The 27,899-nt window shown below is 51.4% G+C and overlaps 2 protein-coding genes across 7 annotated transcripts; one reads left to right on the plus strand and one right to left on the minus strand.

The window, feature by feature from the left end:
• Positions 1 to 38: 38 nt before the first annotated feature.
• Positions 39 to 19,582, minus strand: epoa (erythropoietin a). 4 transcript variants are annotated; one of them, XM_006627389.3, is made up of 5 exons: positions 18,947 to 19,582; positions 8,502 to 8,632; positions 7,860 to 7,946; positions 7,267 to 7,431; positions 39 to 1,758 (listed from the first exon to the last, which is right to left on the minus strand). In XM_006627389.3, the coding sequence occupies exons 1-5, from the start codon at positions 19,023 to 19,025 to the stop codon at positions 1,609 to 1,611; spliced, it is 612 nt and encodes a 203-aa protein (XP_006627452.2). In that variant the 5' UTR covers positions 19,026 to 19,582; the 3' UTR covers positions 39 to 1,608. The 4 variants fall into 4 exon arrangements, with proteins under 4 accessions (XP_006627452.2, XP_015196082.1, XP_015196083.1 ...); XM_015340596.2 differs by lacking the exon at positions 18,947 to 19,582 and adding an exon at positions 18,698 to 18,814; XM_015340597.2 differs by lacking the exon at positions 18,947 to 19,582 and adding an exon at positions 18,573 to 18,655.
• LOC107076584 (uncharacterized) lies at positions 17,789 to 27,798 on the plus strand. Of its 3 annotated transcripts, XM_069186703.1 has the most exons (7): positions 17,789 to 18,439; positions 19,574 to 19,869; positions 22,778 to 22,897; positions 23,514 to 26,104; positions 26,785 to 26,973; positions 27,091 to 27,215; positions 27,747 to 27,798. In XM_069186703.1, the coding sequence occupies exons 1-4, from the start codon at positions 18,283 to 18,285 to the stop codon at positions 23,628 to 23,630; spliced, it is 690 nt and encodes a 229-aa protein (XP_069042804.1). In that variant the 5' UTR covers positions 17,789 to 18,282; the 3' UTR covers positions 23,631 to 26,104; positions 26,785 to 26,973; positions 27,091 to 27,215; positions 27,747 to 27,798. The 3 variants fall into 3 exon arrangements, with proteins under 3 accessions (XP_069042804.1, XP_069042803.1, XP_069042805.1); XM_069186702.1 differs by having other exon boundaries at positions 23,514 to 26,973; XM_069186704.1 differs by lacking the exon at positions 27,091 to 27,215 and having other exon boundaries at positions 23,514 to 26,973.
• The last annotated feature ends 101 nt before the right edge of the window (positions 27,799 to 27,899 follow it).

The following is a 27,899-nucleotide window of genomic DNA, read 5'->3' on the forward strand; positions in this document are numbered from 1 at the left end:
GCCCCAGGAATGCAGAAGAATGCTATCGACACCTGGCATTTTGGGTTTTTTCCGTTTTATCTAAGAATAATATTTTTTATTTAAATAGCAAATAGCTCTGTGAAAAAACAAAGAACCTGTATCAGAGAATCTGTACAACATAACTTAAGACCCGCAACGCATCCGGAAAGGGATAATAAAAACAGAACATGGACAGGAACACGCAAACTCCAGAATTCCGATGACCGTGGTTTCTCATGGCCGGGAGAGGGGCGGGAAGGAAGCTAGGCGATGGGGATGAGCGTTTGTCCTGGCGGGATTGGTCATTCGGAGCGTGTGCCCCGAGTGTCCCAGCCTCAGGTTCGCCTCTGTCTCTCCAGGGGATCCCTGGGGCCTGGCTGTGAATTTCCACACTGCTCTCCCTCTCCCAGCGCCAGACTGGGAAGGCCATGTCCGACAGGAACATGCTTTAGCTGTAGGAGTGGCATGCTGGGCGGATAACATTGAGAGAAAGAGGGGCCGAGACCCTGCTTTGACTCCTCGAGCGCAGCTCGCCCACTTGCCCACCAGTTCGATTGATAAAACCACCCTCCTCTGAGGAATCCCGCGCTCGGGTAGGATCTGTCCTGCAGAGGCTCCTCCGAACACGCCTGCGGAGGGATTGGGCCGTGGACGAGCCGGAGAAGGAGGGGGAAGGAGGAGGAGCCTGGCTCAGGCGTGTGCAGCATATAGAATCCACACCCACATCCTGGATATCTGCAGACTGTAGCATGAAATCCCCTGATCCAGGAAAAACATGTTTGCTAATGTCATTAAGCGTCATTAAGCGACATGTCCGTCATGTCTTTGGTTCCAGCCCGGCTCTGCCTTCACACTCCGTGCAGGATCTCGCGGAGTGGGACGAAGGAGGCCTGCTTGCGCCGCTCGTCGGCTCCCCCTGCTGGCGTATGGGCTGCCAGAGAAGTGTGCTGTGTGGGTTAACACTGGGCGATTCCCAGTCGAGGAAGCAAAAGACGTCTTTTCTCTTCTCACGTTCGCGATCGATGGTGGAGGGTGAACTGGCTCAGCCAGAGACGTGGGGGGGGCCAACGATGACGACTGCCACACAAGCGCTCCCCGCCCTCCCCCCCAGCTGCTCTGCACTTCCCACCAGCGGAATGAGCCTGTCTGTCGATCCAGTCTGGAGGTGGTGGCAAAAGGGAAAACTGCATCGTGCCCAAACCCAGGAAATCAGGAATCACAGATGTGGAAGAGATGAAACAGCTGTGTGTAGAAAGCACTGTAGGATTAAAGCTTGCCTCTTTAGCCCAGACTGACGGAACTACCGACAGTCTCATGACAGATACGTGGGGCAGCAGTGTTTGGATCAGCCCTTCTGTAGTAAGTTCATCAGTGCTCCAGTTTCTTCTCTGTCTGGTTACCAAGCCTCAATCAAGAGATAAAAATCCATGTCTCACAAACTCTTTCCACTCCTAATGGTCTCTTCCCTAGGTCCTAGGCCAAAGCCATGTCTTCACACCTCTATTCCTTGGTTTTGGCCCAATCAGCTGCCATCTTTCCGCTCCACACCCCTAATTCAGCCAATCAGGTATCGCTCCTGAAACCCTGCCCCACCCCTGCTCTGACCAATCAGCTTCCATTCTTCTGACACGCCTTAGCTTGGCTGAGCAGCAGGCGGACCTTGCCTCGCAGGAAGTTGGTGTGAACCCGGAACAGCTCTGCCAGGCTGGACACTTGCCACATCTCCCCTGGCATCACTGAGGCTGACGGCCCACCCTCCTGGAAAAACAGAGAATTGGGAGGGGTCAATGTCGGAGAACTGCGAGAACTACATGGGTCTTTTTACCATTTTCATTGCAGTTCAGCTATAGCTAGAACACAGTCGCAGTAGATTTTCGATTATTCGGTGATCGATATTATAGTCTCCTATAATGGCATTCACAGTGATCTGGAGAAAAGAGTGTGCAATTCAGCTCTCGCTCTGAAGGCAGCATCAAGGCCAGGGGTAGGGGAAACATGAACCCATGTATAGACCCCCAGGTAACAACCTGAACGATCAAAATACACATTTTACCTGGACTGAGGACTACCAGTCCATCCTGGCTACATTCATGAAAGACCCCAAAATGTCAGTTTTAACAACACAGCAGGGCAACAAGTTCCACACTCTCACCACCCTTTGCTGAAAGACTCTTGTCTTGTCCTAACTAGAGGATCTCTTCCAGCCTGTTCTTGAAGGAAGCCAGGGTATCATCTTCAACTCACTTGGCTGGGAAGCCTGCCGCGCACTCCCACCACATTCTGCTCCGTCAGGGAAGCGTCTAACAAACTTCCCGTTTGTATCCGCTGACAAACCCAGGTCCCCCCCCCCCCCCCCCCCCCCCGAGTCTGGCCTGACTTGAGTCAATGCCTTCCAGGATTTTAAAAACCTGAATCCAATCTCCAATCTATCCTTTTCCTGAACCTCTGCTAGCCCAGCAGATGGGTAATGAGCTCCTATAAGGTGCAGGAGGGCTACAACCCCAAAGCTGTCTACTGAGTACATGCACCTTCTTTCTTAAATTCATTAAGTTGGTGAAATGCTGTCTACATCCATGTGCAGTAAAATACTGTGTTCATCACAGTTCAAGGAAAGGTTTAGATCTAGATTTTAAGGCAGATCTACAAACTGTGAAACTGTTCAGCAGGTGCTGGCCTCCTAGCACAGGATGGGGCTTTGGTGAAGACAAAACCAGACGGAGTGAGAGAGAGACATCACCTTTACTCTGAGCTCTCCTCGGAAACGAGACTCTCTCTTGGAAAGGGATCACGTTATTTGCTGAGTGAGATAGAAGGGAGACGTGCGTGCGTGTGTTATTATAACCAGCAGGGAGTGTAGCTACTCTCCATGAATAACTAACCTCCTTGCACACTACCGTGCCGCGCAAAAGGTCACGGCCGGGCTGATGGCCGATGGTTGTTCACAGGAACATAAGTCTTAACTTAATGGATCACTGTTTGCTTTCAGGCTTTCCAATGGCACGGATGCATCTGCTTGCAAATCTTTCACCTGACAGCTCTGCAACACCGACTACATTATTGCTGCAGCGTTGTAACATAGGCTGCATTGCTGTTTCAGCTCTGTGATGCTGGCTGCGTTACTGCTGCATTTCTATGATATCGGCTGCAATACTGCTACAGCTCTTCAACACCATCTGAGTTACTGCTGCAGAGCTGCAAAACCAGCAGGGTTGCTACTGTAGAACTGTGACACCAGCTGTGTTACTGCGGCTGTGCTGTGACTCGACTGCATTACTGCTGCAGCTCTGTGACGTCAGTTGCGTTACTGCTGCAGATCTGTTACATTGGGTGAGTTACTGCTGTAGCTCTGTGACACCGGCTGTGTCACTGCTGCCTCTCTGCAACACCAGCTGCATTACTGCTGCATCTCTGCAACACCAGCTGCATTACAGCTGCTGCACACATGCTGTTCCACACACAATGGGGAGGAGAGTGAGAGGCCCTGTGCTGCACCAGCAGCCTGCATGGGCAGACTGACACAGGAAGAGGAAAGGAATTCTGTCTGGTTCTTGTGGTCTGCACAGGATATTGCAGACAAAGATTGTGCACTGCAGCTCAAACTCCTCTAAAACCTAAGTAGACAGAAGAGTTGAAAGGACAGACAGTACACTTGGATGGACAGACACCTAAACGGACAGGCAGAGACTTGGATGGACAGATGGACAGATGGCCTCCTCTCCTGATGCTCCCACTGTTCCGGTTCTCACTCTCATGAACTGTTATGGCTGTTCACGCAGCAGCTCTGCCAGTGTCATCTGGGATACACAAGGTGTTTCAGTGTCTTCCCAAGGCTTACAGATAGACCTTTTGCAACTCAGGGATCTGGGAATCGTGGGTTCGGAGTTGAGGGGGTTAACGGGTTTTGTGCAGGGCCTTGCTGTATTTGCAATTTCACAATCCCACCCCTCCCCCACTGCTATCCAGGATCTGACCTGTCTGCACAAAGATTCCTGGAGCCATTGAGACAACATCAAAGGGACACAGGGAATGGCATGGAGACAGAAACACAATCTGTATCACTTTTTGTTAGAGCCCAGGGTTTTGAGGAAATTGGCCTGTAGTTCCTGGGAAAAAGTTTGCTGAGCCAGGCAGGGAGAAACAGGGCTGAGGAGTTAATGAGTGACTGTCTCGGTACACCCTGTTCACTGTGTGCTCTGTGCTCTGCTGCGCTCCCTGCACTGCACGTACACCTCTCCGAGAAACCAGCTCACTTCACTGTCAAGGAATCCGCCTGTACTGGTTCGCTGCAGTGCGCTCAGTTAAAGCAGTGCAGTTCAGTGCAGCAAAGCCCAGTAAAATCATTATAAAAGCACCATACACTGCAGTGAAGCCCAGTGAGACCACATGAAAGCACAGTATAGTGGAGTAAAGCACAGTGGAATCAGGGTAAAAACACACAACAGTGTAGTAAAGCACAACAAAATTGGAGTAAAAGCACAGTACAGTGCTGTAAAGCACAGTGAAATCAGGGTAAAAGAGCAGTACAGTGCTGTAAAGCACAGTGAAATCAGGGTAAAAGTGCAGTACAGTGCAGTAAAGCCCAGTGAAATCAGGTAAAAACACAATACAGTGCAGTAAAGCACAGTGAAATGGGGTAAAAGTGCAGTAAAGTGTAGAAAAGTCTAGTGAAATCAGGTAAACACACAATACAGTGCAGTAAAACCCATTGAACAAGTTGGGGTAAAAGTAGTCTCCCTATGTCTCTTTCACACACTCACACTCAGTCTCAGAGCCACACCCACACTCTCAGTGTCAACACATGATCACTCTCTCACACTCCCTCTGACAGTCCCCTCACTCTCCTGGGCCCTGTTCTCTGAGCTGTGGTGCACTGGGAGATTTGCCCAACACAAACAGCGCTCCCTGCTGTTATCACAGAACTTCCTGTTGGGCCGTCCAGGCTGGAGAGCACAGCGAGACCCCTGACCATCCCGGGATACGTGACTGTGAGCAGGAACAGAGCCTGTCTCTCTTCTCCCCCCTCTCACATTTCGACTCAAAGGAGAGTTATTGGCATGGCCACTGTGCTTCGATGTTGCCAAAGCAAACATGTGCAGTAAACAATAGTAACAAGCACCAAACAATAATACACAAATGTTCCCCTTCTGTCTCTTCCCTGTGTCTCTTTTTCCTCCTTCTCTGTCTCTCCCTCAGTTTCTGTCCCTTCTCTGTCTCTCTCTCTCTCTCTCCAGTCTCTCCCTCTATCAGCCTCTCCCTCAGTTTCTGTCCCTTCTCTGTCTCTCTCTCTCCAGTCTCTCCCTCTATCAGCCTCTTCCCTTTCACTATCTCTCTCCCTTAAGTCTGTCTGTCTCTCTCTCCTGTCTCTCTCTTCCTCTCTCAGTCTCTGTCAGTCTCTCTCTCTCCTGTCCCACTCTCTGTCCGTCAGTCTCTGTCTTTTCTCTGTCCCTCTCTCTTGTCTCTCCATTCCTCACTCCTCTGTTTTAAAAACTGACTGATTCAGCTGGTGTGAAGAGAGTGTGTCTGCAGACTGTGTTCATAGCCCAAAGCACAAAGCAGGTATCAGGACTCAATGTCACTGACAGACCCAGAGCTAACAGGCTCCTGTCAGAGGCAGCCCTACTAAACACATCCATTCCTTTGAGTCTGGAAACAATATACTGCTTTTTACAATTGCACGTCTACTTACAAACCTCTACAGCAGATGGAAGAGGTATGGACTACAAGCAGCAGCACTGCACTTAAAGATATAGCCTTTTAAAAGGGATGTCAATGACCAAATTAATTCACTGTAGCCCTGATGTGGACAATGTCACGAGACCATAAAATGTAGCAGTTTATAGGACACTGGTTAGAGCTCACCTACAGAGGTCAGAATGGTGCAGAAAGGACACTGCCACAGTGTCCTCTCACCTGTACCCATCTCTTCAGTGACAGTGCCCTTTCACCTGTATCCCTCTCTCTAGTGACAGTGCCCTCTCCCCTGTCCCTCTCTCTCTCCAGGGACAGTGCCCTCTCACCTGTACCCATCTCTCCAGTGACAGTGCCCTCTCACCTGTACTCCTCTCTCCAGGGACAGTGCCCTCTCACCTGTACCCATCTCTCCAGTGACAGTGCCCTCTCACCTGTACCCATCTGTCCAGTGACAGTGCCCTCTCACCTGTACCCATCTCTCTAGTGACAGTGCCCTCTCACCTGTACCCATCTCTCCAGTGACAGTGCCCTCTCACCTGTACTCCTCTCTCCAGGGACAGTGCCCTCTCACCTGTACCCCTCTCTCCAGTGACAGTGCCCTCTCACCTGTACCCATCTCTCTCTCCAGGGATAGTGCCCTGTCACCTGTACCCCTCTGTCCAGTGACAGTGCCCTCTCACCTGTACCCCTCTCTCTCCAGTGACAGTGCCCTCTCACCTGTAGTCCTCTCTCCCCAGGGACAGTGCCCTGTCACCTGTACCCCTCTGTCCAGGGACAGTGCCCTCTCACCTGTACCCCTCTCTCCAGTGACAGTGCCCTCTCACCTGTACCCCTCTCTCTCCAGGGACAGTGCCCTGTCACCTGTACCCCTCTGTCCAGTGACAGTGCCCTCTCACCTGTACCCCTCTCTCCAGTGACAGTGCCCTCTCACCTGTACCCCTCTGTCCAGTGACAGTGCCCTCTCACCTGTACCCCTCTCTCCAGTGACAGTGCCCTCTCACCTGTACCCCTCTGTCCAGTGACAGTGCCCTCTCACCTGTACCCCTCTCTCCAGTGACAGTGCCCTCTCACCTGTACCCCTCTGTCCAGTGACAGTGCCCTCTCACCTGTACCCCTCTCTCTCCAGTGACAGTGCCCTGTCACCTGTACCCATCTCTCCAGTGACAGTGCCCTCTCACCTGTACCCATCTCTCCAGTGACAGTGCCCTCTCACCTGTACCCATCTCTCTCTCCAGGGACAGTGCCCTGTCACCTGTACCCCTCTGTCCAGTGACAGTGCCCTCTCACCTGTACCCCTCTCTCCAGTGACAGTGCCCTCTCACCTGTACTCCTCTCTCTCCAGTGACAGTGCCCTCTCACCTGTACCCCTCTCTCCAGTGACAGTGCCCTCTCACCTGTACCCCTCTCTCTCCAGTGACAGTGCCCTCTCACCTGTAGTCCTCTCTCCCCAGGGACAGTGCCCTGTCACCTGTACCCCTCTGTCCAGTGACAGTGCCCTCTCACCTGTAGTCCTCTCTCCCCAGGGACAGTGCCCTGTCACCTGTACCCCTCTGTCCAGTGACAGTGCCCTCTCACCTGTATGTTTAAGCTCTTCAGTATCTGCCTTATACTGTACAGGTTGCTGTAGCTGGTGTCTATGAGCTCCTGCAGGCCCGTGTTGGTGACAGTGGTTCTTGCTGTGGAAATGGCCTGGGTCAGTAGCCTCAACCCAGACTGGACCTCCTCTTCCTGCTCCCGGCTCTGCCAAAGACACACAGGGGTCAGTACACACACCTGTATCAGCTGTTGCTGTGCTACTCCAGCCCTGGAAAGACACAGGGGATCTTAGTGTAGATTAAGAACTAGAAGAAAAGTATTTTGAGACTTGAACAACTATGTGTTTGCTTTGCCATGGTTTCTTCTGGTTTTAAGTAGTACTTAATTCTCCCACACCTGCGTACATTTTTATTTGACCAAGTAATACTGCACTCCTACCCTGATTTGACTGTATTTACTTCCCTTTACTGCACTGCACTGTGCTTTTACCTTGATTGCACTGTGCTTTTTTGACAGGTAAACTGACGGACACTTGGCTGGTCTGACTCACGCACCGACTCACGGCGAACAGGTTTGCAACTGAGGGGCTCAGAGGTCAAAGGTAAGAGGACAGAGGTAAAATCCGAACTCACATCTTTGCTCTCCCACTCGTTGAAGTTGACGCTGGTGAAGGGGACAGCGAGAGGCTCTGTCCAACCACAGCCCTCCTTGCACGTCCTCTGGACAGAGACAAAGAGAGAGAGACTAGCTCAAAACTCCCTGTGCAAGAGCACACTTGAAGGCCAAGAAATCCTGAGGGCAGCTGAGGGCAGCTTGACCTACAGGCAGAATTATTGTGCATTTCTGATTGGTCCCTGTGAAGTCAGTGGGGCCTCCTGGACTTCTTTAGAGTAAAGGTCACAACGCGTGACCATTTCACTCCAGTTCCTTTCTGCCCCTCTACTGCTGTAGCTTGGTGCCCTTCATGAGCCAGAAGCCCTAACTGTCCATCCAATGCCAAGCAGCACCCTGAATTCCCCCACACGTCCTATAATCCCAGGACCCAGAAAAGTCCTAACTGCCCCTCTCTCACCTTGACCAAGGCTGAGTGCCAACCTAACTGCCTCCTTATGACCCAGCATTCCTCAAAACTACCCCCTCACCCCAGTGCTCCCTGACTGCTTTATATTAGTCCTGTGCCTGTGCCCCTAACTGCCCCCTCAACTCCCAGGGTCCAGCAGCCAATCCAACAGTTGCCCCCCCACCATGCTAGCAGGCCGGTGCCCGGTGCCCACCATGGCGTTCTCCGTGTCGCGGGCCTCCCTGATGAAGCGGTCCAGGACGCGAGAGTCACAGATGGGGCGTAGCAGGGCAGGGCGTCCTAGGCGAGAGTACTCTAGAATCATCAACAGCACAGCAAAAAATCCTGGAGCAAAGGACAGGAGAAACAGGGGTAGGAGTTGAGTTAGCAGGATATGGCTGCCGGCGAAAGGCAACTGGACTTGGTTTCCTGTAGCATTCTTAATGGCTTAATGGGCTGTGTCAGTGTACTGGACTCCTCAGGGACTGTAAGAGTCTAGAGTCCTGTGACTGGGCTGTGTCAGTGTGCTGGACTCCACAGGGACTGTAAGAGTCTAGAGCCCTGTGACTGGGCTGTGTCAGTGTACTGGACTCCACAGGGACTGTGAGAGTCTAGAGCCCTGTGACTGGGCTGTGTCAGTGTACTGGACTCCACAGGGACTGTGAGAGTCTAGAGCCCTGTGACTGGGCTGTGTCAGTGTACTGGACTCCTCAGGGACTGTAAGAGTCTAGAGTCCTGTGACTGGGCTGTGTCAGTGTACTGGACTCCACAGGGACTGTGAGAGTCTAGAGCCCTGTGACTGGGCTGTGTCAGTGTACTGGACTCCTCAGGGACTGTGAGAGTCTAGAGCCCTGTGACTGGGCTGTGTCAGTGTACTGGACTCCACAGGGACTGTGAGAGTCTAGAGCCCTGTGACTGGGCTGTGTCAGTGTACTGGACTCCTCAGGGACTGTAAGAGTCTAGAGTCCTGTGACTGGGCTGTGTCAGTGTGCTGGACTCCACAGGGACTGTAAGAGTCTAGAGCCCTGTGACTGGGCTGTGTCAGTGTACTGGACTCCACAGGGACTGTGAGAGTCTAGAGCCCTGTGACTGGGCTGTGTCAGTGTGCTGGACTCCACAGGGACTGTAAGAGTCTAGAGCCCTGTGACTAGGCTGTGTCAGTGTACTGGACTCCACAGGGACTGTGAGAGTCTAGAGCCCTGTGACTGGGCTGTGTCAGTGTACTGGACTCCACAGGGACTGTAAGAGTCTAGAGCTCTGTGACTGGGCTGTGTCAGTGTACTGGACTCCACAGGGACTGTAAGAGTCTAGAGCCCTGTGACTGGGCTGTGGCAGTGTACTGGACTCCACAGGGACTGTGAGAGTCTAGAGCCCTGTGACTGGGCTGTGTCAGTGTGCTGGACTCCACAGGGACTGTGAGAGTCTAGAGCCCTGTGACTAGGCTGTGTCAGTGTACTGGACTCCACAGGGACTGTGAGAGTCTAGAGCTCTGTGACTGGGCTGTGTCAGTGTACTGGACTCCAGAGGGACTGTGAGAGTCTAGAGCCCTGTGACTGGGCTGTGTCAGTGTACTGGACTCCACAGGGACTGTAAGAGTCTAGAGGCCTGTGACTGGGCTGTGTCAGTGTGCTGGACTCCACAGGGACTGTGAGAGTCTAGAGGCCTGTGACTGGGCTGTGTCAGTGTGCTGGACTCCACAGGGACTGTGAGAGTCTAGAGCCCTGTGACTGGGCTGTGTCAGTGTACTGGACTCCTCAGGGACTGTGAGAGTCTAGAGCCCTGTGACTGGGCTGTCTTCCTGTACTGGATCTACATAAAGAGGTTTCTTTCTTAATGAAGCTCAAGATGACGCCACCTTCTTAGCTGCAAGCAGTATAAAGATGAGTTTCAAGTAAACACATCTCCTTTTTGTTCACTCTCGAACTGAATAGCTGAAAAGCTCCATTATTCCTGGCGTCTGGAGTGAGAACTGCATCATGCTCTCCTTTTCTCCGAACAGAATGCGGATTACTGAGAGAGGGGAAAAGACGTGGTTGGGGTGGAACATGGTTGGCATGACCAATGAATTAGTGTTGTCAAACCGATAACTATTAGCAAAATATTTAAAATAATTACAGAATATTATAATTGGAGAGGCTGACTGTTCTTCAGACTATGATAGGAACTGTGATCACACACTGAGCAGCAACTCTGTTGAGTTTCCTCCTGCAGTAGGATCAAGAGCTGTTCTGATTCTGGTAGGAGTGGAAATTAAACATTCCAGTCAAGCCAATTTCACCACCTGCAGAAGAAGGTTTGTACCTTCTTTGTCTGATTGATTGATAGAGTAACTGATACACTGCTAGATCAATCGCTTGATGCTTCTCTATGCAGGCTCTACACACATCTTGAATATCAAAACAACCCAAAACTGCACCTGACGACCGAGTCAAAGAACAGAAAAAAATCTCTAGATTTCCTTTCCACCAGGTGCACAATACACAGACAACACACACAACAGGCATAAAGAGCATACTGTTTGTGCATGCACACAGATTCTGTCTGCTTAACTCCTCTCTCCTTCTGTCCTTCTGTCCTTCTGTCCATCTGTCTGACTGTCGGTCTGTCAAGGACTGACAGTATTGGCCATGTCTCCACGACTTAATACTCATCATGATCCAGGAGCTAATTCTTTCCTGTCTATCTAGATGCCTGTCCTTGAATTTGCCCATAATTCCTTTTTGTCTAGTTTATACAGATCTGTGGTCTTTCCAACACCAGCTGGGAGTCTGAATTTCTGATTTCTGAGATTGTCAAGTTCACAGAAAAGGTTCCGTAGATAGTTCTCCATTTTCGCAAAAATGTGGATTGTGAAATTTTGTGTATTATAATATTGCTCAACGTATTTGAACTTTAAAGTGTTCACATTTTTTTGCAAGCTGGCCTCTGGTTCAGACAGAAACCGCTCCCTCTTGTAGCCGATCTCCAGTGTCTTTTAACACACGGCCCATCCCACACCAACCTGGACAAGACTGAGCCGTGTGGGGACCGACCAGGGAGAACAAGCTGATGCAGAGTGGGGGAAGGCGAGATCCTAATCTCACACACGTCTGCTTGTCTGCGTATATAAGTCTCATACCCAGGTCTTCCCACCCCTTTTCTCTCTCGAGTGCCCCCCTCCGCCATCTGAGCTCCCTGGCTCAGTCCTGGCTGTAGTGGGGGGGGGTGGGGTGTGAGCAGCTAGACTGCCACTCCCTCAGCTAGGAGAGTCATGCCAAACACCCTGCGCACATTCCGCCCCTCTGTCGCCATCATTCGGATCCAACACACCTAACCCTAGAAGCCTGGGTTCTTCAGTATCTTCAAGGCGGACCGAGAAGAGCTGGGAGGACCCGGAGGTTATCAGCTGTGCCTACCTGTCCGCATGGCACACCCTGGGCACCTGAATCACCCCGGCCCCGGCACAACGCCCTCTTCCCCGGGCTTCCCGCACAGACCGATGCAGAAATCCCACAACACAAAAGGGCGTCTGTGCCTGCATCCGTCTGTGCATACAAACAGCGTCATGCTTCCGAGCGGCGCTGTTTATCCGTGGCGGGGACTGTGCGTGTGAATCTGTGTGTGCAGGCTTGTGACCAGACGGCTGGATCGGAGCTGCTGTCTTTAACCCCGTCCGCTCCAGACTCCCTGTCTCCAAGGATGCAGGCGTCACACCTCCGACTGAGCGCGTTTCGCTGTCTGCTCTGTAATTTCACATTCACACTCATCACCATCAGATCTGTAAACACTGTAAAGACAGTCAGTCCAGCTCATCTGTATCTTCACATTCACACTCATCACCATCAGATCTGTAGAGACTGTAAAGACAGTCAGTCCAGCTCATCTGTATCTTCACATTCACACTCATCACCATCAGATCTGTAGAGACTGTAAAGACAGTCAGTCCAGCTCATCTGTATCTTCACATTAACACTCATCACCATCAGATCTGTAGAGACTGTAAAGACACTCAGACTGATCATCTGTATCTTCACATTCACACTCATCACCATCAGATCTGTAGAGACTGTAAAGACACTCAGACTGATCATCTGTATCTTCACATTCACACTCATCACCATCAGGTCTCTAGATACTGTAAATACACTCAGTGTGATCATTTGTAACTTTACAGTATCGGTTTTTCTGAATACTGTGTGGATCAAAGTTAATATTAATGAGTTCCAGTTGTTGCACTTTGCCAGTGAGGCAGAACCACCTAAGCTGACTTATAATAAGTCAAAGAAAAATCAAAATAATTCAACAAGTCAAAGCTATAGGCAGCAGGCACAGGCCACTGTTTTGCTCTCACAGGGGATCACAAGGAGCAGTCCCGTCTCTCTTTCATTAAAGGGTGAGAGCTAATTAATATTCATTTGCCTTATTCATAACGACTGCACTGTAACCTTGAGAGTTCTCTTGCTGTAATTTACATGTGTCATCTGTTCCACTGGTCTGAGCTAGCTGCGTCATGCTGATGAGACTTGTGTGCGACACAGCTGTTTGAGGCTGCGGACAGGCAGAAGCAGGATTAGAGAACGGATCTGCCTTCCAGTGCTGCGACATTGCTAGGGCTCGTTAATATTACCATTCCCATAAATCGTAGCAACAACATGTTCTTCCCACATACTGTACCTCTGAATGTACTCTGTCCCCAATAGACTGATACTACTCGTTAGAGTCCATGACGTCTGTTTGGAATTACAGTGTATAATCGGCAGACCTGGCTTACATACTATCCAATTAAGTTTCACATGAAGGAGAAACACTACTTCACAAGTTACATGTTATGCAAAAATGCTACACCTGAAACACCGAGCTTAAAACAGGTTGGCCACAAACCCAGCAGTGTCCAGCACTGTAGCTCTACGCACTACGCAGTACCAGAGGGAAAGAGGAGAGAGGTGATATTTACACAGCGTAGCAAAAATTAGATAGTACTGCTATTTATACTCCAAAGTGGAGTCAGCTGCCCACAGCCTCTGCCAGCTGGATGTCGGGCAGCAATCCAGGAGTGGTGGCACACGCCGCTGGCTTTATTTACTTTCCCCCCTCTGGGTTATTCCTGGATCTTGCCCAGGTGTCCCGGGCAGCCAGAGCACCTGCCAGACAGAAGTGTGCAGAATGCACAACAGCGTTTTCCCAGCACTGTCCGGAGAAGAGGGGAGTGAGGAGATTGCAGTCCTTACAATAGGAGCTACAGTCCCAATGCAGGAGAACAGTCCTGTTACAATAGGAGCTACAGTCCCAGTACAGGAGAACAGTCCTGTTACAATAGGAGCTACAGTCCCAGTACAGGAGAACAGTCCTGTTACAATAGGGGCTACAGTCCCAGTACAGGAGAACAGTCCCGTTACAATAGGAGCTACAGTCCCAGTACAGGAGAACAGTCCCGTTACAATAGGAGCTACAGTCCCAGTACAGGAGAACAGTCCTGTTACAATAGGAGCTACAGTCCCATTGCAAGAGAACAGTCCTGTTACAATAGGAGCTACAGTCCCATTGCAGGAGAACAGTCCTGTTACAATAGGATCTACAGTCCCAGTACAGTAGGACAGTCCTGTTACAATAGGGGCTACAGTCCCAGTACAGGAGAACAGTCCTGTCACAATAGGAGCTACAGTCCCAGTACAGAAGAACAGTCCTGTTACAATAGGAGCTACAGTCCCAGTACAGGAGAACAGTCCTGTTACAATAGGAGCTACAGTCCCAGTACAGGAGAACAGTCCTGTTACAATAGGAGCTACAGTCCCAGTACAGGAGAACAGTCCTGTTACAATAGGAGCTACAGTCCCAGTACAGGAGAACAGTCCTGTCACAATAGGGGCTACAGTCCCAGTACAGGAGAACAGTCCTGTTACAATAGGAGCTACAGTCCGAGTACAGGAGAACAGTCCTGTTACAATAGGAGCTACAGTCCCAGTACAGGAGAACAGTCCTGTTACAATAGGAGCTACAGTCCCAGTACAGGAGAACAGTCCTGTCACAATAGGGGCTACAGTCCCAGTACAGGAGAACAGTCCTGTTACAATAGGGACTACAGTCCCAGTACAGGAGAACAGTCCTGTTACAATAGGAGCTACAGTCCCAGTACAGGAGAACAGTCCTGTCACAATAGGGACTACAGTCCCAGTACAGGAGAACAGTCCTGTTACAATAGGGACTACAGTCCCAGTACAGGAGAACAGTCCTGTTACAATAGGAGCTACAGTCCCAGTACAGGAGAACAGTCCTGTTACAATAGGGGCTACAGTCCCAGTACAGAACAGTCCTGTTATAATAGGGACTACAGTAAATGTATAGAGAAATAGGTCTTTACTGTGAGCTAAATCAATTTAATAGAGATTTAACTTTTGGGATCCCAAAAGACACTTGAGTGTCATTGATCATTTGGACTCTAAAGGGTTACATCCCACTCGCACACAGGCGGTTCCCCAGAGCCAAACACACACACACTCTCTCTCCTGTCTCTCGGGCTTGTGTGAACTGCTGAAAAGTTCAGTCTGAAAATAAAAACCTTGTCCTACTTCCCCCCCTTTCGCTGAGTCATAAGGTGATGCTGTTCCACATTAACTAGTCCATTTGCTGAACAGGCATTCAGTGACACAGCAAATATTCTTTCTTTTATGTGCCAGAAAAAAGGACAGATCAGCAGCCTGTGCACGTGGAGAACCCCTGAGTGACACTGCTGATGCGAAGCTGAGGTTGCAGACTCAACATGAGCTTATTCATGAAATATATATGAATGAAATGGATCCGTGGATCTTCAGACTGACTTCCTTCCAAAGCCTTGGGATCATGGCTCCATGGAGCGAGTGAGGCAGTTTCTAGGAACTGCTCTGCCAGTTGTGATTAAAGGTCTTTCATATTCCCAGCGGCACAAGACACAGAGCTTGGTCTCTCCCTGACAACGTGACATGCGTGACAGACTGGCTCACATGTAGACATGCCAAATAATCCAACTGATGGACTGACCTGCCGACTGACTAACTCACTGATTGACACACTGATTGGTCCTCTTAATTCCTGACTCACTGATCCACACACTGATTGGTACTCTTAATTCCTGACTCACTGATCGACACACTGACACACTGATTGATACTCTTTATTCCTGACATACTGACTGAAACAGTGGCTCATTGATCAACACCTTGAACTCCTGACTAACAGATTTACACACTGGAATGCTGACTAACACGCCAACACACTGGTTTACTTATCCACACATTTAATTCTTGGCATCTTAACCGATACACTGATTGACAAAGACACTCAGCACTGACACTCACTGACTTAAACTGATTGACTGGCACACTGTCTGACACACTGATCGACACCCTGACTCTGTGTCATACTGAATTACAGACACAATCACTGTCAGACACACTGACTGACAAACTAACACAGTCTGACACAGTGATCGACACCCTGACTCTGTGTCATACTGAATTACAGACACAATCACTGTCAGACACACTGACTGACAAACTAACACACTGTCTGACACACTGATCGACACCCTGACTCTGTGTCATACTGAATTACAGACACAATCACTGTCAGACACACTGACTGACAAACTAACACAGTCTGACACAGTGATCGACACCCTGACTCTGTGTCATACTGAATTACAGACACAATCACTGTCAGACACACTGACTGACAAACTAACACACTGTCTGACACACTGATCGACACCCTGACTCTGTGTCATACTGAATTACAGACACAATCACTGTCAGACACACTGACTGACAAACTAACACACTGTCTGACACACTGATCGACACCCTGACTCTGTGTCATACTGAATTACAGACACAATCACTGTCAGACACACTGACTGACAAACTAACACAGTCTGACACAGTGATCGACACCCTGACTCTGTGTCATACTGAATTACAGACACAATCACTGTCAGACACACTGACTGACAAACTAACACACTGTCTGACACACTTATCGACACCCTGACTCTGTGTCATACTTAATTACAGACACAATCACTGTCAGACACACTGACTGACAAACTAACACAGTCTGACACAGTGATCGACACCCTGACTCTGTGTCATACTGAATTACAGACACAATCACTGTCAGACACACTGACTGACAAACTAACACACTGTCTGACACAGTGATCGACACCCTGACTCTGTGTCATACTTAATTACAGACACAATCACTGTCAGACACACTGACTGACAAACTAACACAGTCTGACACAGTGATCGACACCCTGACTCTGTGTCATACTGAATTACAGACACAATCACTGTCAGACACACTGACTGACAAACTAACACACTGTCTGACACACTGATCGACACCCTGACTCTGTGTCATACTTAATTACAGACACAATCACTGTCAGACACACTGACTGACAAACTAACACAGTCTGACACAGTGATCGACACCCTGACTCTGTGTCATACTGAATTACAGACACAATCACTGTCAGACACACTGACTGACAAACTAACACACTGTCTGACACACTGATCGACACCCTGACTCTGTGTCATACTGAATTACAGACACAATCACTGTCAGACACACTGACTGACAAACTAACACACTGTCTGACACATTGATCGACACCCTGACTCTGTGTCATACTGAATTGCAGACACAATCACTGTCAGACACACTGACTGACAAACTAACACACTGTCTGACACACTGACTCTGTGTCATACTTAATTACAGACACAATCACTGTCAGACACACTGACTGACAAACTAACACAGTCTGACACAGTGATCGACACCCTGACTCTGTGTCATACTGAATTACAGACACAATCACTGTCAGACACACTGACTGACAAACTAACACACTGTCTGACACAGTGATCGACACCCTGACTCTGTGTCATACTTAATTACAGACACAATCACTGTCAGACACAGTGACTGACACACCGGCACGCTGTCTGACTGTATTGTAGAGATCAAGGCCGAAGCGCGATGTTCTGTCTCACAGACTCGCTCTGCACGATTCTCACGCCTCCTGACGCGCCGGGCCGGGACCCCTGACCCGTTACGCGCAACAGAACCGAGGCAGACCCATCGAGATATTGCCGGTACCGACCAGCCCTCTCCGCTTCCGCGTGATTTTATATTAGTGTCGAACTTCAGAACCGTCTCCAGGAGAAGAGAAAATTGATATTTTAGCTTTAAAATTATCATCAGTATGAAGTCCAAGACCATCTCAAGTACAACATGGGTATTAACTGATGATAACTGATTGAGAATGATGATGGGCGTTTTTTTTTCTCCGGATTCTGATATTTTAAAAATTGCGGATCGTCATTTTGTGACGTAGGCTGACATATTGTCTCAATATGCACCTAGTCTCCACCTTTAAATAAATAAACACTGGCTCTGGCATTGTTCCACCGCACGTGTGGGTCAAGTCATTCTTCCCGGAAAATCCGTATCAGTATTAGCCATGATGTAGATAGGTGATAAATACGCCACAGTTATTACTACTGATAAGAACATTTAAATTAAACGTTTTTGTCAAATGACACGATTAAAAGGAGACGTTTTGTGCACGTTTTTGAGACTAATTAATCTGATTTTTTAAAAAAATATCGTCCAGTTTATAATACAACGCCAATTACACTTGATTCAGCACCACATTAAAGGAGCCGAAAGCCACAGATAGACGCTGAAGTCACGGACGCGCGTGAAAAGGCTCATTGACAGAGACAGTTTAATGCTGGCTCGCGCTTCTGAGCGAGGGTTGCTCGCGGCAGCTCGGACAGCTCGCGGCAGCCTCTATTCGCAGCCGTCGGACCTCGAGCCCACTCCCCCGGGGAATCCTCGTGAGGAGAAAGTTCTGGATTTTGAAGTCGAACCGGCAACATTTTCCGCCTTTAGAAGAGCCGAAGAGGACCGGACGGGCGCCCGCGTTCGGACCCGGTTCCTCCCCGGCGTGGCTTTCCAGAGCCGTCATGGGCAACCCCCGACCCCCGACCCCCGACCGCCGTCCAGCCGTCCAGAGCGAGGAGTCAGGCGCGAGTGGCCGTGTTGGGGTGTCAGCGCGGTCTAACGGCAGAAAATGTCGGTTGGCGCCACACGCTCGCGTTTGTCTCCCTTCCAACCTCACAGGTAAAGACAAAAAAAAAACCCCACGCCGCTCACACAGACACCGCGGTCCGAGAGCCCTGGTTGACAGAAGAAGTAAGTTCAGAGAGGAGCCCAGTACCGCCGCTGCCGTCGGTGACAGCTCGGACCTCCTTACCTGCGCCGGGACAGCGCTGCGCAGCGGGTCGGCCCCGGTTTCCACCCGCCGGACTCACTTCTCCGGCTTCCCAGAGTGTTGTTTTTGGCAACCCCCCCACCCCCCACCTGCCGGCTGACACTCACCGTTCCCCCCTGCCCTGCCCTGCCCTGCCCGACCGGCCGGCCCAGCGAGCCAGAGAGAGACGCGCTCCCTCGCTCGCACTCGCACACGGGCTGGCGGGGGCGCGCACACACTCACACTCGCTCTCGCACGCACGCACACCAGGGCAGCCTTCTCGCGGGTGAGGAGCTGCGGCGGCGCGAGCACCCCAAAACGGCACGGGGCAAAGCCCCCCGGGGGGGGGAGAAACGTGCGCACTTGGAGCTACTCACTGGGTATCCCCATATCCGAATCGGCATGCTCCTTCAGATGCTCCTCGTCTCGTGGTCCATTGGCCCAGCTATTTCCCATGAGGGGCGACTCGGCTCCTCTCTGGAAGAGTTCTCCGCGCGCTGGCGCTCTCTCGGGACCAGCGTTCGCACCCGACCTCCTGCCGCCTTGAGCACGATGACAGGGAAGGTCCCTAAATCACCACTGTCCACTGCGTGGCTCCGGCGACTGCAGCCTCTTCCTCTTCTTCCTTTCTCCCACTTCTCCCGTCCCACAGGTTTCAGTCGAAATAAGCGACTTTTTAAAATATCCTAGAGAGTTCAAAAGCCCGTTGATGCAATGCCTTTTTTTAAAAAAAAAATATTTGGCTTTTAAGCCAAACAGAAAACTGTTGCTTTCTGTCTTCTTTCTCTGCCTCGCGGGTAACTTCTCTTAATAGTGAGAAAAAGGCACATTAATCTTTTTTTTAATCAATGCGAAGACAAATACATGCATATTTATTTATGAATATAAGCTAATATATATGCACCGGTGCAGAAAACTATGGTAACGCAGTGGAGTCTTTCAAGGTTAATATTTTACTGCGATGTTGCGCCCCCTTCCCCCTTTTTTCTTTTTTTTTTGGACAGCGTGCAAGTTCTCCCTTCCCTCCCTCTCTCTCTCTCCCTCTGCCAGTCGGTCTGCGCTGTCCGCACTCGGGCTGCGCGCCGGCTGGCCGTGTGCTGAGAGCTGCCCGGCGGCCCCGCGCCGCCCTATATCAATCAAGCTGTCCCGGGAGCCTCGGGGGCGGAAGCAGGGCTTTCCTCGAGGATGGAGTTCCAGAGCTGCCCCCGAGGGACACGGCCCGGCGCGTGGAAAAAAAGACCAACGCAACATCCTGCACGTTCGCTGCCGGGAATCTCCCCCGCGAGCCGGACCCCCGCAGGTAACCAGCGAGCAGCCTGGGAGAGGGCGCCTGCCGCTGCCGGCCGTGCTGCTGAGAGCAGCGCCGCGCTAATCGATCGCGACTAATCGGTGACATGGCTTCACAGAGGTGCTCTTCCACTGTCGGAGTTCATTGATCACTCCAGATGTTTCTAGGATTTGTTTTCTGCAGATTCCCGCATTGGAAGCGGGAATACAGACCGAGCCCGGTTAGATTCTAAATGGACTACACAGCCAAGCCCAGTGGCATTAACTTCACATAAAACTGGCGACATCCGATCGCAGCCTGGGAAGCGCGTGTCTTCGCACCCCTCTGCAGGAATGGGTACGTGGACAGCGGAGTCCACAGGGACACTTGAAGGAAACAACCTCGCGGAAGGTCACCCAGAGGGCGAGAGGTCGCATGCCGTGTTTACACAGAACTTTCTTTCTGATGGAGGATTGTTTCAACTCCTGACCCCCCCCACCCCGTCCCCCCTCTTTTCCACCCTCGCCTTTTAAACTCGCAGCGAGAGCAAGGCCGTCACCCGAGAGGCGATTGGCTGGTCGCTACGTCACCGCGGCGGCGATTGGCTGGTCGCGGACGTTCCACGTGAGGACTTGGTGATGTGTGCAGTTCAGACAACCTGAACGTTGTCTACAGCCTCTACCTCCGTGTCTGTTATTCGTTAATCTATCGAATACTGCAAAGGGGAAGCCAATATAAATATTTGTACCCTGTGGCCTACAAGGTTTAATTCATTAGAAATAACATTTACTCTAAAAGTCCTATTGCGCAGCATTAACAGTACAAGACAACATCTTGTTATCATGGGCAATACTAAACTATAGGACATCTCTGTAGGTCTTTCTATAGGATACTGATGTAAGTATCTCCTAGAAGAATAGTAATTCAGGAATCCAATACATTTCTTATAGGATCCATATAGTAGATAGTATTCACAAATATTAAGGGATCCCTTATAGAACTGTCCTCTTAAACATCCTGTATGTCTTTGAGATATTCTATAAGAGGGTGGCCAGCAGGTTTGATGGGTCACTCCTTAAACCATCGAACCCCCAACACTTGGAACAATTTCGTTTTGGACACTTCAGTGAATCCGTCCATCCAGTTTCTAGATGCTTTGTCCAGCTCAGGGTCATGAGGGTGCCGGAGCCTATCCCAGCAAGCAACGGGCGCAAGGCAGGGCACGCACCATCGCCAGTCTATCGCAGGGGAGACACACAAACATACTCACACCAGGGCCCAGTTTCCCAGCAGCCAGTTAACCTCCCAGTAGGTTTTTGGACTGTGGGAGGAAACCCACGCAAACCCAGGGAGAACATGCAAACTCCACACAGACTGACCTTCGGGTCTGAAATTGAACCAGGGCCTGAGCGCTGTGAGGCAGCAGTGCTCACTACCCCACCACTGTTAACCTGAAGTGGAAATACCAACACCCCGCAGCCCTGAGGGAGCTCGGCTGGCCATTGAGCAGGTTTGATTGCTCAGCTGACGCAAACCCACGTGTCCCACCTTTTACAGATCGATGCTTCAAGGCTGGGTTACCGGACCAGGCAGACTGAGGCTCTCCAGGGCCACAGCAGGCCACCCCTGTTCTATAGCTATCCAAATGGATATCACCCTTATCATATGTTAAAATATGTGAACAAATTTTACATTTTAAAACTTTTTAAATATTACATAGCCAAACAGTTTGGAATAACTAATTGCGTTTAGGTCTCAGGTCACCATGTCACCATAAGGATATCAGAGAGTCACCTTCTCTAAACTCCTTCAAATCCAGACTCAAAACCCTCTTCTTCAGAAAAGCCTTTACTTAACTGGTTCCATTCTTCACCCCTCTGCTCTTCTTAGTACCACCTTCCACGGTCTCCTCTATTGTTATTGTTGTATTGCTGTAATTGTAATTGTAATTGTGTCTTATCTTGTGTATTCTTCTTATTTATTGTTATTGTCACCCTGTAAAGCGCTTTGAGAAGCCACCTTTAAAGGCGCTATATAAAATAAAGTTTATTATTATTATTATTACCATGTGACCACAAGGGCTGCTCTGACCCAATTGAGGGCCAATCACCTCTTGACAGGTCACAAGCTCCACGGCGATGTGCAGGAGGCTCGTCGCTTATTGGAGGTTTGGAAATCTCTGCCCCCCCCCCTCCTCCTGCAGCACCCAGACAATTGAATCCTAGTGACAGGTGGCTGGCAACCAGGGTTCGAGCACAATGAATCACAGAGCCCAGCCTGCATCTGGAACAACCCTTGTAATGGACACTATGACACCTAATCAGTTAATAATGAGCATCATCAGAAATGGAAATCGTTATTTACTTTTGTGACTCGGTATATTCGGTAATATTTTACATCTTTAATGTAAGTTAATAAAGTGAATTGTAATAAAGTTAAGTAAACTAAAGTGAATTGAACTAATAATTTATGATTTACTGAGAATTTTAAAATGTCTTCAGTATCTAGGCTCTTGTCAAGGGCTGTGGAGAGTTCTTCACTCTGCAGTAGTTTAAAAGGTGAAGAAAGCAAATACCTCTGTTTAAAGTACTGTCTTCAGTTTACATCATTTGCCTATGCCGGAAGCAGGCAGACCAACACATAGGTTCTGGAGTGGCTTATTCAATAAAGAGTATGAGTAGGTATGCAGATATTTGCTCCTGCTCCTGCAGGAGGTGCTGATATTCACTCCTGCTCCTGCAGGTGACATTGACATTCTCTCCTGCTCCTGGAGGGGCACTGATATTCACCCCTGCTCCTTGAGGGGCACTGATATTCACCCCTGCTCCTGGAGGGATACTGATATTCACTCTTGGTCCTGGAGGTGCACTGATACTTCTGGTCCTGGAGGTGCACCCTCTCTCCTTGGTTTTCACTTCAGTCTTGACTTGTTTTGAATCAGATGTCTCCTGCTCAACCCCTCCCTGAGGTTAATGAGGAGCCTGTAACACCTGGGGGATTGCGGCTGGGGTGTCCGCGAGTTACTACACCGACAGCAGCCCTGGACGGAGCTCAGCGGCAGGTAAGGGAGACGCATGGGGAGTCTGGGGTCTGTGGCAGGATTGGGGGGAGGTGGGTCTCGATCCCAGAACCAGGCCATCCTGCTTGTCCTGGAGGCTCCCACAATCCCTGGTTTCTGTTCAAGTCGATCATTTACTTCATCAAACCCTTCGTTGACCTGTCAGGAGGAATCTGTGGAATTGTTTTCCGTTCCTAAACAGGCTGCGTCCTGACTGTGGTGTTTCAGAAGTGACTTTGGATCTCCAGGGTGCAGTCAAGGCCCTGGTGAGTTCAATGACGTGTGACGTAACCATCTCAGCTGGAACAGGCGTGGGAAGAGTGGTGACTGTACTGCACGCTGTTCTGCCTCAGCCCTGACTGTAGCCTTTCTGACTCAAAGGCTGTGGTGTCCCAAAACCAGAAGGGGGCCTGAATTCTCCCCGGTGGGGTGCCTGTTGTACGGCATGTTGAGATTCCTCCCAGAGGGGTGCCATCTCTGGCTGATTGGGGTTCAGGGGGATTTGTGTGCGTATGTGGGGGCGAAGGGGGTCCTCATGTTATATTAAAGAGGTGTAGGGGCAGGGCTCCCTCTGGTGGCAATGTGAGTTATGAAGAATTCCCTCCTGCTTCCTTCCCAGGAGAGTGCTGGAGAGCTGGCTGCCCTCCGAGAGTCGCCATGGAGGGCCTGGTCACCCCACCAGAGATCCAGGGGTGCAAGGGACAGGCAGCGGGAGGAGGACGGAGAGAGGGATTGAGGAAGACTGAAAGAAAGAGAAGGAGGAGGAGAAAGAAGGAAAGTCCAGGGGTGAACGCTGACCGATGGGTCAAGAAGGAGAGAGTGTGACCCCGGCACAGACAAAAGGACAGGCAGAAGGAGAGAGGGCCGCGGGTGGGCGAATGTCCTGTCTGGGAGCTCTGTGCTCACCTGCTGGACAGAGGGATCTTCCGACTCCCAGCTCTGCCGCCATAGCCTCCTCTCCCCCCACTCCCCCCCGAAACACTTCCCTTCCTCTTTCCTGTCCTGCTGCACTGTCGGCCAGCCAGTCCGGCCTGGCTCCGACCCAGGGCCCCTCGTCTTTATATAGCCTGGCCCCCTCCAGCGTGCTTGTTTACTGTGCGCTGCTCCGTCTGCCCGCCGGCCGGCCTGCCTGCCTGTCTGTCTACCTGTCATCAGGGCGCTGTGCTCCCCTGGCTCGCCGCAGCCCTGCAGCTGCATAGCCCCACAGCCCCACAACCCCCTGCCCCCTGTCCCCTGCTCTACAGCCCCACAGCCCCACAGCCCCCTGCCCCCTGCTCTACAGGCCCACAGCCCCACAGCCCCACAGCTCCACAGCCCCCTGCCCCCTGTCCCCTGCTCTACAGCCCCACAGCCCCACAGCCCCCTGCTCTACAGCCCCACAGCCCCCTGCTCTACAGCCCCACAGTCCCACAGCCCCACAGCCCCCTGCTCTACAGCCCCACAGCCCCACAGCCCCCTGCCCCCTGCTCTACAGCCCCACAGCCCCACAGCCCCCTGCCCCCTGCTCTACAGGCCCACAGCCCCACAGCCCCACAGCTCCACAGCCCCCTGCCCCCTGTCCCCTGCTCTACAGCCCCACAGCCCCACAGCCCCCTGCTCTACAGCCCCACAGCCCCCTGCTCTACAGCCCCACAGTCCCACAGCCCCACAGCCCCCTGCTCTACAGCCCCACAGTCCCACAGCCCCACAGCCCCCTGCCCTACAGCCCCACAGCCCCACAGCCCTCTGCTCTACAGCCCCACAGCCCCCTGCCCCCTGCTCTACAGCCCCACAGCCCCACAGCCCCCTGCCCTACAGCAGTACAGTCCTCCACCCCCTGCCCCCTGCAGCTGGACATGTCCCGCCACACGTACCCCAGGCCCCCTGCGCCGGCCGCCCCTGCTTCCCACGAGCAAACAGGCGCTCTGAACAGGAGGCAGACAGATAAGTAAAAATCAATCGTGAGCGCCGGCCGGCCTGGGTTCGGGGGGTTGTTTGTTGTTCTAACCGCTGGGGGATTCCTGACAGTCTGAAACACGGCGCCGGTGCTGCCTGCACGTGCCCGTCCTGAAATGGGACATCCGTTCAGCCCGCTCAGTCTTATCGGTGCTCACGTTCTCGGGCCGCCGCGGCAAAGACGCAGCCCCTCGGAGGTCCGGAGGGTCCAGGTGCCTCTGTGACTCACCTCACCTCTGAACCCCTCCAGAGACAGAGCCACGCCAGGATTGCAGGCCAGTGCACGCCAACCCCAGCGCAGCGACATCATAAGATCGTGAGACAGGATACGAACGTGAGGCTAATTAATCCAAGGACATGGCGGGCTAGCTTGCCTCACTCTCCAACCACCCTTTGTGTAAACAACCACACCCTGTCCCGAATGGAGTATCTGAGCATCTAGCTGTTTCTTGAAAGGAGCCTGGTTACCGACTTCAGCAACATGGCTGTGTAGCTTGTTCCACACCCCCACCACGCTCTGTGTAAAGAAGTTCTTCCTGTTCTCAGTTCTAAAGGCAGTTCCTGGTGTTTTCCCCTCGTGCTCTGGTGCCTGTTTCCCTGCTGCCTCTCGGCTCCCCTGGGCCAGCTCTGTCAGTGTTCCCTCAGGATTCACTCGGCCTTCTCTGCTCCAGGAAAAGGAGGATGTGCGGCCCCACGGCTGGGAGTAACGTCCAGTGGGGGGAAAGACATAACCTGCACGCGGCTGGAGGGGGAGAACAACGTCCCTCCCCCACCGGCTGCCTCCACACCCCCAGTATTCGCCAGCCGAGCCGTGCCAGGGGGACTGGAGACTGGGGAGGGGGAGAGACTCTGATGGCAGTGTTCTTGGCTCTCGGGCTGGTTCCCGCTACAGACACCTGACGAGCAGAAGGCCCGACCCAGAGGACCCTGGGCCAGGGTCCCCACTGCGTTCTGGTAGGGTCCCACAGGCCTGGGCCCCGCCACAGACTGTGCTGCTAGGCGGACAGGACAGGATGCGGTGTAGATGGCGTGCTGATCAGCGCCCCCCCCCTCCCCACTCCTCGGCTAAAAACAGCAGAGACCTACAGACCCTGCCTCTCGGCTTCGGCTCGGGCTCGGCGGGGGGGGGGGGGCAGGACTGGCCAGCGCCGTCGCGCGCCTGTCTCCGTCTGCGCCTTGGCTGACCTCTCGATTGTTTCCCCGCGACCCTGCTATAAATACGCCGGCTCGGCTCGCCGAGGTGACGAGGGGCTCATCGCGCAGTCAGAATAAACAGTGAGGAGGAGGAGTGGGGGGGGGGTGTTGAGTTACCACAGGGTTTTGGTATTTCGCTCCCTGGCCCGCGCGGGGCTTCTTTTTATAACCCTCGCGCTGGCTCCGGCTCCGGCTCCGGCACAGCCCTGGCCCAGGAACTGAGCCGCAGAGTGACAATGCACAGCCCCACACCGGCGCGGTCTGAATAGCACAGTAAACAAGCAAACACTGGCCCGCGTCTCCTGAAGACCGGACGGCCGCTGTCTGCCCCTCTCTGTCACGGCATGGCCCCTGACTCGGTCATCATCCAGAGTATTAGGAACCTGCTCCCCCCCCTCCGTTCTCTCTCTCTCTCTCTCCAAAATCAAGAGCAGGACTCCCGTCCACAGCGCGGCGTGGAGTTGGGGTGCGAGGAGCAGGGACAGAACAATCGCCCAGACCTGTGGTCGCCGTCCTGAAGAAAACCTGAACCCTGACACCCCTCACCACCGCCTCTCCGCCAGCTGGGACAGAGGGACCTGTGGAGTGGAGACCCCCACCTTGCTGCTCTTAGAAAACTAACCCCTTGTTCACTTGCCCCAGTATTTTAATTTTATGTAGCAATAGTATGCTCGGTCTCTCATAATAATAATAATAATAATTATTATTATTATAATTCCTTACACTTATATAGCGCTTTTCTGGACACTCCACTCTTACAGTTATTGGGGATCCCCTCAAGCACCACCAGAGTGCACCCCCACCTGGATGATGCAGTGGCAGCCATAGTGCACCAGTACTCTTCCCACACACCAGCACTCAGTGGGGAGGAGAACAGAGTGATGAAGCCAGTTCAGAGAGGGGGATCCAGCTGGAAGGTTGTGGGTTCCAGTCCCTGCTGTCATACAAAGGTGATTCAGCCTGCCTGTTCCTCATCCTCTTGTAGTATTTCATTTCCCAAAGTGGGTGGGACCTGCTGATTCAGCAGTTCCAGAGTTACAGGACTAACAAGCTGCTTTTATTCCTAGGTCTACAAAAGGCAGAGGTGTTTGAAAGGAAAGGATCAGTGTGAAGTACAAAAAACAGTGTTAACGTGAAGCTGCAGAGGACCTGGACTGCAGAAACTGTCTTTACAGTCTCTACAGATCTAATGGTGAGGAGTGTGAATGTGAAGCTACAGATGAGCTGGACCGAGTGTCTTTACAGTCTCTACAGATCTGAGGGAGATGAGTGTGAATGTGAAGATACAGATGAGCTGGACTGAGTGTCTTTACAGTCTCTACAGATCTGATGGTGATGAGTGTGAATGTGAAGATACAGATGAGCTGGACTGAGTGTCTTTACAGTCTCTACAGATCTGATGGTGATGTGTGTTAATGTGAAGTTACGGATGAGCGAGATTGTTTTGCTCATTTTTAACAAATGCAGCACCAGTTTACAAAGGTATGGATGACCTGACTTTTATTTTCTCCGATGTTTGCATGAACTATTGAGATGCAGACCTTCTAGATGCTACTGCGTGAGTGCCCCCTAGTGATAATATTAAATTATTACATAGGATATACAAGACTGTAAAGGAACAATAGGTTTATTCCATGCTGAAAAGACAAGAAAGAAAACAAAAATTTTTGGCCGTGAAGCCTTCTTCTTCTTCACCTGAAACCTATTACTTGTTCCTCTGCAGCCTACGCATGCTGACCACCTGAACTAATACAAGACTGTAATTGAGTTAATTATCAGCTGGGAAGGAAGCTTACAGCAAAGAATGGTGAAGCACAAAGAACACACAAAAACAAATTAGACTCCCACTCCAGGTTTTATAGTATGGTCAATCAGT

The sequence above is a fragment of the Lepisosteus oculatus genome, chromosome 3 (assembly GCF_040954835.1).
Source record: "Lepisosteus oculatus isolate fLepOcu1 chromosome 3, fLepOcu1.hap2, whole genome shotgun sequence".
Classification (NCBI taxonomy): Eukaryota; Metazoa; Chordata; class Actinopteri; order Semionotiformes; family Lepisosteidae; genus Lepisosteus; species Lepisosteus oculatus.

What these genes read in the sequence shown, in the direction of transcription:
- LOC107076584 (XM_069186702.1), top strand. Translation starts at nt 18,283, where the DNA reads ATGGGCAACCCCCGACCCCCGACCCCCGACCGCCGTCCAGCCGTCCAG. An exon ending in CGCGAGCCGGACCCCCGCAG is followed by an intron (nt 19,870 to 22,777) that starts GTAACCAGCGAG and finishes GTTTTGAATCAG; the next exon opens with ATGTCTCCTGCTCAACCCCT. An exon ending in TGGACGGAGCTCAGCGGCAG is followed by an intron (nt 22,898 to 23,513) that starts GTAAGGGAGACG and finishes CTTCCTTCCCAG; the next exon opens with GAGAGTGCTGGAGAGCTGGC.
- epoa (XM_006627389.3), bottom strand. Translation starts at nt 19,025, where the DNA reads ATGGGAAATAGCTGGGCCAATGGACCACGAGACGAGGAGCATCTGAAG. An exon ending in TTCGGATATGGGGATACCCA is followed by an intron (nt 8,633 to 18,946) that starts GTGAGTAGCTCC and finishes CCTTTGCTCCAG; the next exon opens with GATTTTTTGCTGTGCTGTTG. An exon ending in TGAAGAGCTTAAACATACAG is followed by an intron (nt 1,759 to 7,266) that starts GTGAGAGGGCAC and finishes CTGTTTTTCCAG; the next exon opens with GAGGGTGGGCCGTCAGCCTC.